This window comes from Salvelinus sp. IW2-2015, linkage group LG3, assembly GCF_002910315.2.
Source record: "Salvelinus sp. IW2-2015 linkage group LG3, ASM291031v2, whole genome shotgun sequence".
NCBI classification, from domain to species: domain Eukaryota; kingdom Metazoa; phylum Chordata; class Actinopteri; order Salmoniformes; family Salmonidae; genus Salvelinus; species Salvelinus sp. IW2-2015.
In genome coordinates, this window is record NC_036840.1 from 33,942,206 (window position 1) to 33,960,038 (window position 17,833).

Sequence of the window (17,833 nt, forward strand, 5' to 3'; positions counted from 1 at the left end):
GTGTCCGCTGAGGAATTTAGCCAGGCCTCTGACACTGCAGCCAGTCTTTTGAATGGGATATTCAGTGTTCGTCAAATCAACGTTTATTTGTCACGTGCACCTGAAATGCTTACTTACAGGCCCTTACCAACAGTGCAATTTTTAAGTAAAAAATAGGTATTAGGTGAACAATAGATAAGCACGGAAATGACAGTAAAAAGACAGTGAATAATAACAGTAGCGAGGCTATGTATAGGCACTGGTCAGTGCCGTTGACCCTGGATAAACTATCACTGGGCTGTGTGAAAGAGATGGAGGCCCACCGTCTCTGTAGGTAAAGGCTTCGAGCTTAGTTCATTGAATGGAAGTCTCATTTTTTGTCACTTTTTTAGTCACACCAGCATCTTTCATATCGTAGCTGTATTCTGAGAAGGGAATTAAATTCCTAGACCTCGCATGCAAGCACCAATCATGTTATGAGGTAGCCTGGGATGTCCGAGTGGATATTACCTCACTTGTCTTTTGAAATGGAAGACACACAGACAGGACAGGACGTGTTGTGCAAAGCTATTCGCTCTCCCTACCCAGCACCAGTCGCCATTTTTGCTGGATTGATTTTGCCTGGCCAAAGCCTGCCTGCGTGATGTCATTACTGTGGTGGGTAGTGGGTTCCCCTTAGTCATATTAGTAATTGACTGTACAAGGACTCACAGTCCAAACTCCTCACACAACAAGGGTTTTCCTTTGAACATGTTACAGTAACCAAAGAGATCAAGTTCAAAGTCCCACACACTGAATTAACATGATACAAATTTGTATGATTTCTACTTTCTCTTTCCCTTTCAGATTACGTGTACTTTGAGAATTCCTCCAGCAACCCTTACCTGATCCGCAGAATAGAAGAGCTCAACAAGGTTGGTGGAATAATCGGTCCTTCACATCTAACCTCTGATTTGGTGCGTTTACATAAAAAAATCTTGCTGACATTGACAACCCCTTTGTAAAGGTTATCATATCTGACCTTATAGCCAGTCTGTCTGTAACCCATTCATACCCTGGGATGATGCTGGTGGTAACACACACACACAGACAGTAGTGACAAGATGCTGGTACAAGAGCCATTACATAACGTGGCTAGCTGTAGCAGTAGTGTAGCGGCGTATGGCACATGCTTGTTTCCCAGTCAAAGGATTAAGCTCATTTATGTAACACTCTTAAATTGAAGGGGTTGTGGCGAACACCACTATGAAAACTCAATCTAATGGAAGTAGAGGAGGAGGGGAATAATATACAGTTGAAGTCTGAAGTTTACATACACCTTAGCCAAATACGTTTAAACTCAGTCTTTCACAATTCCTGACATTTAATCCTAGTAAAAATTCCGGGATCACCACTTTATTTTAAGAATGTGATTTATTTAAGAGAGTGATTTATTTAAGCTTTTATTTCTTTCATCACATTCCCAGTGGGTCAGAAGTTTACATACACTCAATTAGTATTTGGTAGCATTGCCTTTAAATTGTTTAACTTGGGTCAAAGGTTTCAGGTAGCTTTCCACAAGCTTCCCACAATAGGTTGGGTGAATTTTGGCCCATTCCTCCTGACAGAGCTGGTGTAACTGAGTCAGGTTTGTAGGCCTCCTTGCTCGCACACCCTTTTTCAGTTCTACGGGATTGAGGTCAGGYCTTTGATGGCCACTCCAATACCTTAACTTTGTTGTCCTTAAGCCATTTTGCCACAACTTTGGAAGTATGCTTGGGGTCATTGTCCATTTGGAAGACCCATTTGTGACCAAGCTTTAACTTCCTGACTGATGTCTGGAGATGTTGCTTCAATATATCCACATCATTTTCCTCCCTCATGATGCAATCTATTTTGTGAAGTGCAACAGTCCCTCCTGCAGCAAAGCACCCCCACAACATGATGCTGCCACCCTGTGCTTCACGGTTGGGATGGTGTTCTTCGGCTTGCAAGCCTCCCCCTTTTTCCTCCAAACATAATGATTGTCATTATGGCCAAACGGTTCTATTTTTGTTTCATCAGACCAGAGGACATTTCTCCAAAAAATACGATCTTTGTCCCCATGTGCAGTTGCAAACCGTAGTCTGGCTTTTTTATGGTGGTTTTGGAGCAGTGGCTACTTTTTTGCTGTGCAGCCTTTCAGGTTATGTCGATATAGGACTGATTTTACTGTGGATATAGATACTTTTGTACCTGTTTCCTCCAGCATCTTCACAAGGTCGTTTGGTGTTGTTCTGGGATTGATTTGCACTTTTCGCACCAAAGTACGTTCATCTCTAGGAGACAGAACGCGTCTCCTTCCTGAGCGGTATGACGGCTGCGTGGTCCCATGGTGTTTATACTTGCGTACTATTGTTTGTAGAGATGAACGTGGTACCTTCAGGCATTTGGACATTGCTCCCAAGGATGAACCAGACTTGTGGAGGTCTACACATTTCTTTGAGGTCTTGGCTGATTTCTTTTGATTTTCCCATGATGTTAAGCAAAGAGGTACTGAGCTTGAAGGTAGGCCTTGAAATACATCCACAGGTACACCTCCAATTGACTCAAATGACGTCAATTAGCCTATCAGAAGCTTCTAAAGCCATGACATCATTTTCTGGAATTTTCCAAGCTGATTAAGGCACAGTCATCATAGTGTATGTAAACTTCTGACCCACTGGAATTGTGATACAGTGAATTATAAGTGAAATAATCTGTCTGTAAAAAAATTTTGGAAAAATTCCTTGTGTCATGCACAAAGTAGATGTCCTAACCGACTTGCCAAAACTATAGTTTGTAAACAAGAAATTTGTGGAGTGGTTGAAAAACAAGTTTTAATGACTCCAACTTCAAGTGTGTGTGTGTGTGTGTGTGTGTGTGTGTGTGTGTGTGTGTGTGTGTGTGTGTGTGTGTGTTTTTGTGGAATATTTTCTACATTGTAGAATAATAGTGAAGACAAACTATGAAATAACACATGGAATCATGTAGTAACCCAACAAGTGTTGAAACAAATCAAAGTATATTTATTTTAGATTTTTCCAAGTAGCCACCCTTTCTTTGCCTTGATGACTGCGTTGCACACTCTTGGTATTCTCTCAACCAGCTTCACCTGGAATGATTTTCCAACAGTCTTGAAGGAGTTTCCACTGTTGAGCACTTGTTGGCTGCTCTTCCTTCACTCTGCGGTCCAACTCATCCCAAAACATCTCAATTGGGTTGAGGTTGGTTGATTGTGGAGGCCAGGTCATCTGATGCAGCACTCCGTCACTTCTTTGCAGCAGTTTGACCATAAATGCCTGATTCACGCAGTCTCCTCTGAACAGTTGATGTTGAGATGTTTCTGTTACTTGAACTCTGTGAAGCACTCACGAGACTCCCAGTTACACAAATTTTATTTTTGTTCGATAAATATTACTTTTATAACAAAGAAACGCCATTTGGGTTGAGCGTTATGTTCAGAAAACCAAAGCCTCATTCCGTTCGAAGAAAATTCCAAAAAGTATCCGCAATGTTCGTAGAAACATGTCAAATGTTTTTTATAATCAATCCTCAGGTTGTTTTTAACAAACATAATCAATAATATTTCAACCGGACCATAACCTATTCAATTAAAGAGAGAAAGAAAATGGAGAGCTAACCCTCTCGCACGCAGGAACTAATCAAAGGACACCTGACTATTTTTTTTAAAAGATCTCGCTAATTTTTCAAAATAAAAGCCTGYAACTATGTCTAAAGCCTGGTCACAGCCTGAGGAAGCCATTGGAAAAGGAATCTGGTTGATGCCCGTCTTTCTTCCATTTTAAAGGGGTAAGGAAACACAGATACATTTTWTTTTTTTTWWATCACTTCCGGGTTAGATTTCCTCAGGTTTTCGCCTGCAGAATCAGTTTTGTTATACTCACAGACAATATTTTGACAGTTTTTGAAACTTTGMAGTGTTTTCTATCCTAATCTGTAAATTATATGCATATTCTACGATCTGGACCTGAGAAATAGTCCGTTTACCTTGGGAACGTTATTTAAAAAATAAAAAAAAGTTTTCTTTTTCTTTTTTTAAATCTGACCCCTAGCGTCAAGAGGTTAATTGAAATGCATTTCAGGTGACTACCTCATGAAGCTGGTTGAGAGAATGCCAATTGTGCAAAGCTGTCATCAAGGCAAAGGGTGGTTGCTTTGAATAATCTCAAATGTAAGATATATTTTGATTTGTTTAACACCTATTTGGATACTACATGATTCCATATGTGTTATTTCATAGTTTTGACGTCTTCTCTATTCTACAATGTAGAAAATAGTAAAAATAAAGAAAAACCCTTGAATGAGTAGGTGTGTCCAAACTTTTGACATGTACTGCATGTATGTATGTATGTATGTCATTACTATTATTGTGACTGAGTATGCGTCAGAAATGGCATCCTGTTCCCTATCTAGTGCACTACTTTTGTCCAGAGCTTCGTTGAGGCTGCCATTTCATGTCAGGCTGGGAATTGCCAAGGGCCTCACGATACGATGTTATCATGATACTTCGGTGCTGATACGATATGTATTGKGATTCTATATGTGTTATGATTCGATGGCGTGATTTTATTGCAATTTTTCCACACGTATTGCTCACTACGTTATATGTCTGCTGCAGAGAGACGAGAGCTTGAGATTTGTTTTGATCATTCATGGAAATAAGAAAGACAAATATTCAAGAAAGGCAAGCTTTGGAAGTGCCGCCCAATAGTAATTGACCGCTCTTGTCACGTCTCTCTCAGACGGCCAATGGGAACGTGGAAGCCAAGGTGGTGTGTCTGTTTCGGAGGAGGGACATCTCGGGCAACCTCAACACTCTGGCCGACAGCAACGCAAGTGAGTACAACCGTCTTTCTACCTGTTTACTTCAGTCTCTCTCTTAGTCTGTCAGAACTCTGTTCCGACACTGCGTTCTAATACATTCTGCTTGAGAGTGGGCTAGTTCTTATCTCTATGCTAAACTAATGCTGTGTAGTCTAATGCTGTGTAGTCTATGCTCTCTGTAAAGTTATTGAAGAGCATTATTAGTCTAGACGAAACATCCTCTTTCATAAACCAGTTTATTATCTCCATCCAGGATATGAGTACTGTTTTGTGTTCCAATCAGATTGGCATCTCCCTCTGCACTACCAGCAGGCAATTGGCTCTCTCTCTAAGTAGATGGATGCTCTGGTTGCGTCCCAAACGGTACCCTATTCCCTATATAGTGCACTACTTTTGACCAGATCCTTATGGGTCTTAGTGCGCTACTTTTGACCCATCTATGGAATAGGGTACCATTTGGGACACACCTCAGTCTCCTTCTGAAGCACAACTGTGTGTGAGAGACTGTGCATAGTGCTGTCCCACTGCAGCTTTTAGTAGGAAGTGGATACTGAAATAGGATTCATTCTCTATGGAGAAGGGGAAATTAGTTTTTGTTTCTATCGTGAATCATACTGTACTTGTTGTTTGTTGTAGTAGGACTAATAGTGTCTGGCTATTGGTTTGAGAGTCAGTGTTTAAATCACACACAGTCAAGGGTATCTCACTGAAGTGACCTGGTGCAGAGAGGTAGCGATGAAGAGGTAGAGAGATGTAGGGGGGAGAGAGAGGAGAGGTGGAGGGAGAGCGAAGCGGGTGCCGAGGTAGTTAGGTGATGCTAATGACACACCGATGACTGAGTTCTCCTTGGATTCTCTCACACACACACACCTCTAACATGGACGGCTGCATTCAGTGCTCCAGACAAGACACTCCGATCCACACCTCAAAATGGATGCATTATCGACCTGGAATGCAATTTTATAGTACTTAGTACTGTATGTAATGCTGATGAACATAGCTGAATTTGTCAGACTATTTGGATAGAATGTTGATATTTCTTATTTTTTATTATGTGAGGTACCTGTGTACAGTATCTCCAGTTTGGTTTCACTAAAGATACTTAGGCTAAGTCACTCTGGATTAGGGCTTCTGCTGTGAAGAAAAACATCGGTCCTGTTTGTGGCTGTTTAGTGACAATAGTCAGTCCAGTAGGAGGCAGGCATGGCCAGGAGGAGCAAGGTGGGTGGGTGATCTCCTCTCCTGCCTCAGCCCTGGAGCTCTGCTAGCCGTGTGGTTATGTCACCGCGGTGTGTTGGCGTTAACTGGCCCTGTGGCCTATGTGCTGTGGAGGTATTCCATCTACCCTCCCCTGGAGGTCAGCGGAAAAACAGAGGGCCCTCAAACTGGCTGGAACCAGTCTATGAACCTGGGAGAGAGGAGGAGGCTGAGGTTGTGTTCCAAATAAATGGCCACAACTGGTCCGGCGTACTGACCGTGTCCAGTCTAGCCCCAGTCAACCTTCGAGAACTGGTCTGGCCTTTTTGCCTGTTCCGCTCCGGTCTGGCATTATTTTCTATATACACCCGCTGTCGGCCGTTACGCTACTCTATGTCTTTGGTCTCCCTCTCCTGCGTTTTGGCTCTGGCGCCCCAAAACAAAATGCCTGTACTCCAGCCTCCCACTCGGCAGCACAAGCCACTGCTTTGGCACTGTCCTGTTATACAGGACCAGGGCTTCTTTCTCCTCTCCCACCAGACCCCCTCCTGCCCCCCCAACACCCCCTCTCATCTGAGTGCAGCCCCCTGCACCCCTCCCTCTCTGCCTATCCTCTGGTCCAGGCACACTGCTCAGAACAAAAGGCCCTTGATGTGTCCCACAGGGCTGCGGCACGCAATGGGTTAACTCTGACTTGCCTTGTGTCTTTGTCAGGGAAGAGTGTATGTGAGAGACTGTGTGCAGGGAGAGAGAGAGCGCGTGCGCTGGTCTGCCCGTTTGTGTGTCCCTCCTGTGTGTGTGTGTACAGTATGCGTTTCTTTTTTTACGTGTGTGTGTGTGTGTGTGTGTGTGTGTGTGGGGGTAGATAATGGGGGGGATGGGCGCCTCAGGTTTGGTGCACAGGGTTTCCCACTTAGTCTGGCAGGGACTCGCCGGACAAGGGAGGGGGTGATGGTGGAGGAGGGGGGTTGAGGGATGGCAGGAGGGGTTAACAGAAAGGGGTGTGGTCTGAGGTCCCCTCCCTCTACCACTGACAGGGTTTCCTTTGGCTGAGTGCAGGGGCGGAGTCCGMGGAGATCGAGAGATAGTCCTGCCCAGTGCTCTCTCCCCGCTCAATTCACCACCCCCGCCACCTCACACACATTACTGACTCACCCTCCTGAAATTTAGGAATGTACAATCTAGTAGTGTAACACAAGGTATAATACAAAACTGTCTTCCGTATGAGGAAAATGAATGTTTCTTTATCAGCATGGACTCATTTTAGCCTGCCAGATCATTAAGGCTATATGCAGTCATTTTTTTACATTGTAAGGGCATACTAGGTCAGTCCCTAGAATAGACAGGAATAGTTTGTCCGTCCGAGCAGGAAATTATGTTCATGGTCGTATTGGTTACACTTACGTAGTAAGGACCGGTACAAGATAAAGTACCAGGGCATACAGTGCGTTCAGTATTCAGACCCCTTCCCTTTTTCCACATTTAGTTACGTTACAGCCTTATGCTAAAATGGATTAAATGTATGTTTGTCCTRAGTCTACACAAAATACCCAATAATGACAAAACAAAAAAACAGTTTTTTTTTTGATTTTTTTTGCAAATGTTTAAAAAAAACACACCTTATTTACATAAGTATTCAGACCCTTTGCTATGAGACTCAAAATTGAGCTCAGGAGCATCCTGTTTCCATTGATCATCCTTGAGATGTTTCTACAACTTGACTGGACATGGATTTGGAAAGGCACACACCTGTCTATATAAGGTCCCACAGTTGACAGTGCATGTCAGTGCAAAAACCAAGCCATGAGGTCGAAGGAAAGGTACCAAAACTTTGCTTCAGCATTGTAGGTCCCCAAGAACACAATGGCCTCCATTTTTAATTGAAAGAAGTTTGGAACCACCAAGACTCTTCCTAGAGCTGGCCGCCCGGCCAAACTGATCAATCAGGGGAGAAGGGCCTTGMTCAGGGAGGTGACCAAGAACCCGATGGTTACTCTGACAGAGCTCCAGAATACCTCTGTGGAGATGGGAAGGTTGTCCTTCTGGAAGGTTAACCCTCTCTGCAGCACTCCACCAATCAGGCCTTTATGGTTGGGTGGCCAGACAAAAGCCACTCTTCAGTAAAAGCCACATGACAGCCCGCTTGGATTTTTGCCAAAAGGAACCTAAAGGACTCTGCCAGTGAGAAACAAGATTCTCTGGTCTCTTTGGCCTGGTTGTCAAGTGTCACGTCTGGAGGAAACCTGGCACCATCCCTATGGTGTAGCATGGTGGTGGCAGCATCATGCTGTGGGGATGTTTTTCAGCAGCAGGGACTGGGAGACCAGTCAGGATCGAGGCAAAGATAAACGGAGCAAAGTACATAGAGATCCTTGATGAAAACCTGCTCCAGAGCACTCAAGACCTCAGACTGGGGTGATGGTTCACCTTCCAACAGGACAACGACCCTAAGCACACAGCCAAGACAATGGAGGAGTGGCAAATCTCTGAATGTCCTTGAGTGGCCCTGCCAGAGCCTGGACTTGAACCCAATCTAACATCTCTGAAGAGACCTGAAAATAGCTGTCCAGCGACGCTCCCCATCCAACCTGACAGAGCTTGAGAATCTGCAGAGAAGAATAGGGAAAAACTCCCCAAATACAGGTGTGCCATGCTTGTAGCGTCATACTCAAGGCTGTAATTGCTACCAAAAGCTATTCGACAAGGTACTAGGGTCTGTAATGTGTCTGAATATTTATGTAAATGTCATATTTCAGTTTTTTCTATTATTAGTAAGTTAGCTAACATTTCTAAAACCTGTTTTTGCTTTGTCTTAATGGGTTATTGTGTGTAGATTTAAAGTTTATTTTTTAATTGAATCAATTTTAGAATAAGGCTGTAATGTAACCAAATGTGGGGGGTCAAGGAGTCTGAATGCTTTCCATTTGCACTCTATATAAAGACAGACTTTCCAGCATTTCCAGATTTCTATGAAATGTGACCTATAATTAATTAAATGTAAGTGAAGTAGTTTTCCTTCCATAAAAATGGTAATTAAGTTTGTTAAAAGTTTGTTAAAAGTATCATCCTCTATGAGGAAATGGCAATCTTTTTTATTTTTTATGGTCTGCTTGAGATACAAATTTGAGGTGGGGTGTCCCCCCCCACCCCATTTTTCCCCTCCCAATTTATGCTTCGCCACAAATAGGAGTATAGGATGAGTCAACATATGTCCCCGGAGGCAGCTGTTCCATCCTGTGTTCCGACACTCACTTTCTGAGCTTTATCCCTTTTACTGTAATCCATCAAATGTTTATTTCTCAATAAAACTTATACCTTATACAAAGGTAAAGCGGGATCTTCATCCCCACAGCCACAATTATCAATCAGTTGTATTGATGTGAATTAATTTGATCATACCCTGATCAAGATTATTAGAGCCCATAGAATTGGAAAGTGTGCTTTGTTGCTCATTTTGTTTTTGTGTGTTTTTTTCATAGGAGACTTTGAGGAGGAGTCCAAGCAGCCCACAGTGTCTGAACAGCAGAAACACCAGCTGAAACACAGAGAACTCTTCCTCTCTCGGCAGTTTGAGTCTTTACCAGCCACTCACATAAGGTAATCGAGAGAGAGAGTGTGTGTCCTGAGGCGTAGACTCACCACATAGCAGTAGCTGCAAACAAGAGTTCTGCCATTGAACCAGTTCAACCCTGACAGGATATAGTGTCATATGACTGGACTGATATGTCCATTCCTGACTTCCCTCATCAACTCATCCATGACCACTGGCTGCGTCCTCTCTGACTTTTAAAATGGCCAGAGTTGCGCCCCTTCTCAAGAAACCAACACTCGACCCCTCTGACGTCATAAACTACAGACTGGTATTCCTTTATTTTCTCTCAAACACTTGAGCATGCTGTCTATGACCAACTCTGTCGCTATCTCTCACAGAATGATATTCTTGACCCTAACCAGTCAGGCTTCAAAACTGGTCACTCAACTGAGAATGCTCTCCTCTGTGTCACGGAGGCTCTCCGCACTGCCAAAGTTGACTCTCTCTCGCTGATGTTCCCATCCTACCGAGTTCTATCCGATGCCTGACACGTGAACCATCAGATCTTCCTCTCCACCCTCTTAGGCCGTTCCTACCAGGTGACGTGGAGAGGATCTGTGTCTGCACCACATACTCTCACTACTGGTGTCCCCCAGGGCTCAGTTCTAGGCCCTCTCCTCTTCTCTCTCTACACCATATCACTCGGCTCTGTCATATCGTCACTGGTCTCTCCTATCATTGCTATGTGAATGACACTCAACTACTTTTCTCCCCCCCTTCTGACACCCTGTTGGCAACACGCCAGTCAGCTTGAATGTCGGCCTACTACTTCAAGCTCAACATCAACAAGAATGAGCTGCTCTTCCTCCCAGGGAAGAGTCCTTAAGGTCCTTATCTCCCGTCTGGACTAGTGCAATTTGTTGTTGGCTGGGTTCGCCACTCGTGCCATCAAACCCCTGCAACTTGTCCAGAACACCACAGCCCGCCTGGTGTTCTCTTATGTCACCCCACTCCTCCGCACACTCCACTGGCTTCCAGTCGAAGCTCGTATCCACTACAAGACCATGGTACTTGCCTACGAAGCAACTACAATGCCCCTCCCTACCTTTTAAGCTATGCTCAAACCCTACACCTCAACCAGAGTACTCCGTTCTGCCACCTCTGGTCTTGTGGCCTTCCCACCTAAACTTATCTATGGCCTATTCATAACCATTAAGCCAGTAATGTGTTCAAACTGTCCCTTCGTAACATGAACCATCACAGTTCAGGCTCTTGATCGCAAAATAAGTTGAGGGGTTATAAGTGTAGAAATACTTGAATTGTGTTGAAATTTTCTTCAATATTTGTAACTTGTTCATTTACAGCATTTCCACAGACATTTATTTTGTTTTCCAATGCCTTATTGGGGATATATTACAGTAGCGAGGATTGGTGCAGGTCAGTTCAGATGAATAGTGTGTATTGCATGGTACCTTATTGACCTCTGAATGCTCTTCCCCGGTCACCCCTCTCTCTCTCCCCAGGGGGAAATGTAACGTTACACTCCTCAACGAAACAGACGTCCTCGCCGGATACCTGGAGAAAGAGGTGAGTTTCACTTTTTTTACAATGAGGCAAACTGGACACTAAGGATTTATTCCAAAATATTTGCATCTCCCCCAAATATATTTGTATTACTCTTTTGCGCAAGGACTGTAAAACACAAGGAGAAATTAAAGGAGGAGAAGGAAGGAGAAAGTAGTGCTGTAGGTACTGAAGCATTGAGTGACGGTGTAAATCAGGGATGGGTAACTTTGATGGGACATTTGCAACTCAATAGATCAGGGGTCGGAAACCTTTTTTGTGTAGATTGTCAATTTTACAATTTATTCTACCAATTCTAACGATCTGCGTGCCAGTAATGATTTGRATATGTGCACTACAACTAATTGTCTATATTGAACATCTAATTGCCCACAAACGGATGAATTCGCTCTCTAAACAGAGGCGCTGTCCATTAGCACCACGGGCTTGATCTTGGAACAGATTCTCCTGGTGATTGTGATAGTGACAATCTGATCTAAAATCAGCTCTGTGAATCCTTTGTTTCCCCACCATAGCCATCGTCAGTTGTAATAGCCAATAGCTCTCTCTCTTAAAAATGGCCTGCGATGGCTTTTGCCACATCTTTCCCTCGAGTAGTACAATGCATGGGTTTTAGGCCAAGCTCCTCATGTACCTGCTCTGAMTCACAGTATCATGGAATGTCATTCACATCCACACTCATCAAGAGCCACACAGGTGCATCTTTTAACGCTACAGTTTGCTGTTCCTTTTACATTTTCAACCATCTCGGTAATGCGCCTTTCCAACAGTTCTGGCAGACACAGGCGTTTCTTTTATCTTTGAGATGATTGTCTTTGTRAGGCKATCCATCAAATAAAGCCTGCGAACTACTGAGGAAAGCCTCCTTGATATATTCCTCAATTAGCAAATGGTTTTCCATGTTTAGGAATGCCCTGCTCAACTCTGTAGCTCCCCTCTGTAGCTTGACTTTAGACTGCATGTAGATTTGTAAACACACTGCTTTGCTTTTCYTACCTGGACACGGCCCTCTTGATTCCTTCATTATTGTCCGCCTCCCCCTGAAGTTTTTCTCATYTCTCGTTTTAAAATGACGCCGTACACTTGATGTCCGACAAACAACAGTTTTAAGAATCCATACTCCTTTGACCAAGAGGCAATACATGAGTGGACATCTGCCTTATTTTCCATTGACATTTTGTGTCCTGAACTTTTTTAAATAACAAAAGAAGGCTTGCTAGCTGCTTGGCATGTGAAAACGAATCTCATCTTCAGTGTTGCCTTGGTTTTGAATTAGGCGGGAGAGGCTAGGTGGGTCATCTTGAACAGAACTAATAATATGAAACTCCTGCAAAATCTTGTCTTGCACAACACCATCAGATGGGACATGGGATCAGAAAGCAGTGTCCATACCACATTATGCAAACTTTTTTTATACATGTATAGAGATGCCGGCTATTGTTGATCATGAAATTTTGGTTACAAGTCATGGGAAAAGTGATGAAATTTGATCTTTCAAAATGTATATGAACCCTGGCTAGAGTAACTTACCAATATTTTATTTTATTTTATTAAAGTTAGCTGACATGGGCTAATTGAGTAACTGTCAGTGTCTGACAAAAGAGAAACTGCTTATGCGCACAACCAAATGTTTTGCTATTCTAACTCTCAACAGTAAGTTAAGAGTTATATTACTGAGTTTCTGAGTGGAACTTGGTCAGAAGGGGYGCTGGCTGCCAGTTGCCCWTCCCCGATGTAAATTCTCTAGCCCCAACCTTCCATCTGTTTTCTGTGCTCCAGGAGTGTTTCTTCTACTCGCTGGTGTTTGACCCGGTCCAGAAGACCCTGTTGGCGGACCAAGGAGAGATTCGGGTGGGCTCCAAGTACCAGGCCGAGATCCCCGACAAGTTAGCCGAAGGTCTGTGTCTGTCTGTGTGTAGAAGGGGGGGTGTTTGGGTGGCTGAACTCTGACCTTTTACACCGGCCTATCAGGTTGCAGCCTATTATAGTGATCATAGTGCTCTCAGACTTAACACACATTTAAGTTGGGCCCCATTTCTAAAAGTGCTAGGTTTGAAGAATGTCTGCTATCTATCACGTGTCTAAATTATTTGAGTTGTATGGGATCGTAAATCATGAGTAGGGCGAAATCGGTCATGTTTTGGAATGGAAAAGGGGAATCTGTGTTCCTGTTGGAGAACTCAATTTTCTGCCCACTGAACACGACGTCACTTCCCTTCTGACAGCAAGTAGTGTAGTTAGATGTTGCCCTCTTGTTTTATCTTCCCTTGTGTAGCCTAGCCAGTGTTAAGTTGAAGGTTGCCATTTTGTGAAGGTTGTTTGTGCCTTTGTGACACTAGTTGAGTCTGGTTAGACCGACATGCATACCTGTCCATTTTGTTGTTTTCACCTTCTGCTCTCATTCATCTATTTGTCTTTGACTCATCTCTCTCCTCTCAAGTCTCTCTCTCTTGTTTCCCAAATAGTGGGTCACGCAACCACAACCAGTGTCTCTGTCTGTCTGCAACATTTGTTAACATGTCTGACGGTTGTCCTCTTGCTGTCATCTCTCCCAGGTGAAGAAGACACCCGTATTCAGGAGAAGCTGGAGGTCAAGGTGTGGCACCCCGACAACCAGCTCAAAGACCCACAGATCGACCAGTTTCTGGTGGTGGCTCGGTGAGTGTCCCCTGGCCCTGTCCCCCTCCATCTGTCACACATTGCCCTGGTTACACCCTGTTGCTATGGAGGTCCTTGTCAGGGCCTTGTTGTCATGAGCTTGGAACACATTCTGAAGTAATGTAAACTGGATGGCTTTGAGTTGCAAAGTGTCCACCTTTTTGAGCTTGATATTAGTGTATTGAGATTTTGCAATGTTCTCAAGACATCTTTGAATGGTCTTGCCTAAGCGGTGTAGTAGCAGTAGGACTCCAGTCAACATACAGCATGTTTMGGCCCKAGTCTGTTTTTGGAGGGAATCGACWTTATGTAGGGAACGACCMCAAGCTGCAGCACCATCTAGTGGRCATATGGTGAAAATTCACACCGATTTACAAAACCGCAATCGATAGGGTATTTTTTGTCTCGTTCTTGATAAGTTAGGAGTTTGTCTGTTTCAGTACTGGGTTTGTCATTTGATTCTAATGATGATATTTGATGGTTGTGTGTTCCAGTGCTGTGGGGACGTTTGCCCGAGCCCTGGATTGCAGCAGCTCTATCCGTCAACCCAGCCTGCATATGAGTGCTGCGGCCGCCTCCCGAGACATCACGCTGGTGAGACACATACACTTTGTCTCGTCACCATGGGACATGGACAATCACTAAGCGCTCTGCATATAACCCTTAAAACAATGGATATCTACCTTGTCCTAATTCGTACATGTAATGTTATTCATTATATTGGACTATACACTCAGTTGGCAGTTTATTAGGTACACCACCCCGTTCATGAAAATGGTTCGTTCCTACAGATGGTGAGTCACGCCTCCGTGGCTTGCTATAGAAAGCATGCAGACAGGCATCGAGGCATTAAGTTACTGATCAACTGAACGTTAGAATGGGCAAAACCAGGGACCTAAGCGACTTTGAGCGTGGTATGATCATCGGTGCCAGGCGCGCCAGGTCCAGTATCTCAGAGACGGCCGCCCTCCTGGGCTTTTCACACACGACAGTGTCTAGGGTTTACTGAGAATGGTGCAACAAACTAAAAACATCCACTCAGCTCAGTCCTGTGGGTGGAAACAGCTGAGAGGTGAGAGGTCGAAGGAGAATGGCAAGAATCGTGCAAGCTAATAGGCGCGCCACAAACAGTAAACAACCACACAGGGATCTACTCCTATCAGCTAAAAACAAGAAGAAGCGGCTCCAGTGGGTACGCGATCACCAACACTGGACAATTGAGGAGTGGAAAAACATTGCCTGGTCCGAAGAATCCCAGTTACTGTTGCGTCATGCTYATGTCAGAGTCAGGATTTGGCATAAGCAGCATGATCCCATGGACTCATCCTGCATGGTGTCAACGGTACAGGCTGCTGGGGAATGTTCTCCTGGTACACGTTAGACCGCTGCGCCACTCAGGACCTAAGGCACTGCATCTCAGTGCTAGAGGCGTCAATACAGACACCTTGGTTCAAATCCAGGCTGTATCACAACCGGCCGTGATTGGGTGTCCCATAGGGTTGCGCACAATTGGTCCAGCTTCGTCCGGGTTTGGCCGGTGTAGGCCGRCATTGTAAATAAGAATTTGTTATTAACTAACTTGCCTAGTTAAATGAAAAATATTTCAGGCTGTTCTGGAGGCAAAGGGGGGTCCGACACAGTACTTGATGGGTGTACCTAATAAACTGGCCACTTAGTTTACCATGTAATGTCATTTCACATTTTTTAAACATTTCAATACGGTAACCTGTGTCTAAAACGACCAATATATCTAATGGTCCCCGCTCTCCCCCTCTAGTTCCATGCGATGGATACCCTGCAGAAGAACGGCTATGACCTCGCCAAGGCCATGTCCACGCTGGTGCCGCAGGGCGGGCCCGTGCTCTGCCGTGACGAGATGGAGGAGTGGAGCGCCTCAGAGGCCATGCTGTTCGAGGAGGCCCTTGAGAAGTATGGCAAGGACTTCAACGACATCCGCCAGGACTTTGTAAGTGTCCTCCCGTATTCCACTAATAGATATCTGGCTTGTGTTCAGAAAGAACAGTAAGGTCAAATATTTTGAATCTAGAAAGAGAAGTACCTCCTCCGTTTCAAAACGCACCTCCGGAACACCACTCTATATTAACTGTATCCTATGTGCTTTCATCTGGTCAGTGTTGAAGGATGTTCTGACTCTGTTGTCCCCAGTTGCCGTGGAAGTCACTAGCCAGCGTGGTTCAGTTCTACTACATGTGGAAAACCACCGACCGCTACATTCAACAGGTAAAATACACCACTCTGCCATTGAGCCACACTCTACGAAACAATGAGATAGTACTATGCATTGGCCTAAGTGATATATAATGCAGAATTGTCTTCACAAGCAGAGCTACTTGTTGTTACTTTGCAAATTGAATTGTATGTTTGTTTCAGAAACGACTCAAGGCAGCGGAAGCAGACAGCAAGCTGAAGCAGGTTTACATCCCCACCTAGTGAGTAACAGTCTGAACTGCAGCAGAGCCAATGCACAATCTCCATCATTACCACGGTAACTAAACACATCAACTCTCTCTCTCTCTACCTCCAGCACCAAGCCCAACCCCAACCAGATCATGGCTCCTGGTAACAAGCCTGGCATGAACGGGGCCGCAGGCTTCCAGAAAGGACTGAGCTGTGAGAGCTGCCGTAGTGAGTATTCTGCCATACAACTTTAGTTTGTGTTTTGTGTCTGGTCTATTGTCTGTCTGACTAACTGTAGTGAACAATCCCATGTGTGTAGTGTAGGTGATTTTGACGTATTTCTTTTTCTGGACATCTAACAGATCTCCCCTCTGTTGCAGCCGCCCAGTCAGCACAGTGGTACGCGTGGGGTCCTCCCAACATGCAGTGCAGACTGTGTGCATCCTGCTGGATCTACTGGAAGAAGTACGGAGGCRTGAAGACCCCCACACAGCTAGAGGGTGCCGCAAGATCTGGCTCAGTATGTCTGCTTTTATTAACCTGCTGCCCTAAACCACTCAAATACTGGGTGCACCTCAATAGCCTAGCTTTCCTTTATCTGCATAGGACAGGGAAGAGCGAGTTAATATAATTTTAATTTACGAATTCTTGGTGGCTTAGCCGGTGTTATCAGATCATTACAGCTCCAGCAGAGGAGAGGAAGCCAATGTAGACTGAGATATTCAATCATGATATTTCGATATATTAACTCTTGGCCCCTCAGGAGTCAACCCCCCGAGGTCACATGACCCGCCAGGAAGTGCAGGGCCTGTCACCGTTCACGACTAGTGGGGGACGGGCCAAGCTGCTGGCCAAAAACCGCCAGACGTTCATCCTGCAGACCACCAAGCTGACGCGCATCGCCCGCCGCGTCTGCACCGACATCCTGCAGCCCCGCAGCGCCGCACGCCGCCCCTACGCCTCCATCAACGCCAATGCCGTCAAGGCCGAGTGTGAGTATATGGACACGCATGAACATACACACACATTATATATATATATATATATATATATACACACACACACACTTTCTGTAATGCTTATGGTGTTCTTTTCTCAGGTATGATAAGGCTGCCTAAAGCGACCAAGGCACCTATAAAGAACTGCTCGATCCCTCGACCACCGCTGGCCACCATAGTGAAGGAACTGGGTAAGAAAATAGTCCAATCACAGAAGAAATGATCATTGAGATCCTGAGAGGTCTTACGTTGCTGACACTGTGTGTATTTACCCACGTTTGGCACGGACACTAAAATAACTTGTGTGTAGTTTTTCTCCCTAATTGCGTTTATGTTTCCATGCTCTTGCTGTCGAAATACAGTACCAGTTAAAACTACCTACTCATTCAAGGGTTTTTCTTTGTTTTTACTATTTTCTACATTGTAGAATAATAGTGAAGACATCATAACTATGAAATAACACACATGGAATCATGTATTAACCCAAAAATGTTACACAAATCAAAATATGTTTTAGATTTTAAATTCTTCAAAGTAGCCACCCTTTGCCTTGATGACAGCTTTGCACACTCTTGGCATTCTCTCAACCAGCTTCACCTGGGATGCTTTTCCAACAGTCTTG

General features: G+C 44.5%; 1 protein-coding gene across 2 annotated transcripts in view; it reads left to right on the forward strand.

The window, feature by feature from the left end:
• Positions 1-17,833, forward strand: part of LOC111955292 (metastasis-associated protein MTA2) — a 28,444-nt gene that overhangs the window by 8,017 nt on the left and 2,594 nt on the right. Inside the window, exons 2-15 of one of the 2 annotated variants that reach the window (XM_023975477.3) lie at positions 826-893; positions 4,743-4,836; positions 9,501-9,618; positions 11,077-11,140; positions 12,917-13,034; positions 13,693-13,795; positions 14,290-14,389; positions 15,573-15,761; positions 15,962-16,036; positions 16,187-16,245; positions 16,341-16,441; positions 16,576-16,733; positions 16,977-17,205; positions 17,313-17,402. In XM_023975477.3, the coding sequence (XP_023831245.1) occupies positions 826-893; positions 4,743-4,836; positions 9,501-9,618; positions 11,077-11,140; positions 12,917-13,034; positions 13,693-13,795; positions 14,290-14,389; positions 15,573-15,761; positions 15,962-16,036; positions 16,187-16,245; positions 16,341-16,441; positions 16,576-16,733; positions 16,977-17,205; positions 17,313-17,402 (1,566 nt within the window). The remainder of the gene's footprint in view (positions 1-825; positions 894-4,742; positions 4,837-9,500; positions 9,619-11,076; positions 11,141-12,916; positions 13,035-13,692; positions 13,796-14,289; positions 14,390-15,572; positions 15,762-15,961; positions 16,037-16,186; positions 16,246-16,340; positions 16,442-16,575; positions 16,734-16,976; positions 17,206-17,312; positions 17,403-17,833) is intronic. The other variant, XM_023975488.3, reaches the window with a different exon arrangement.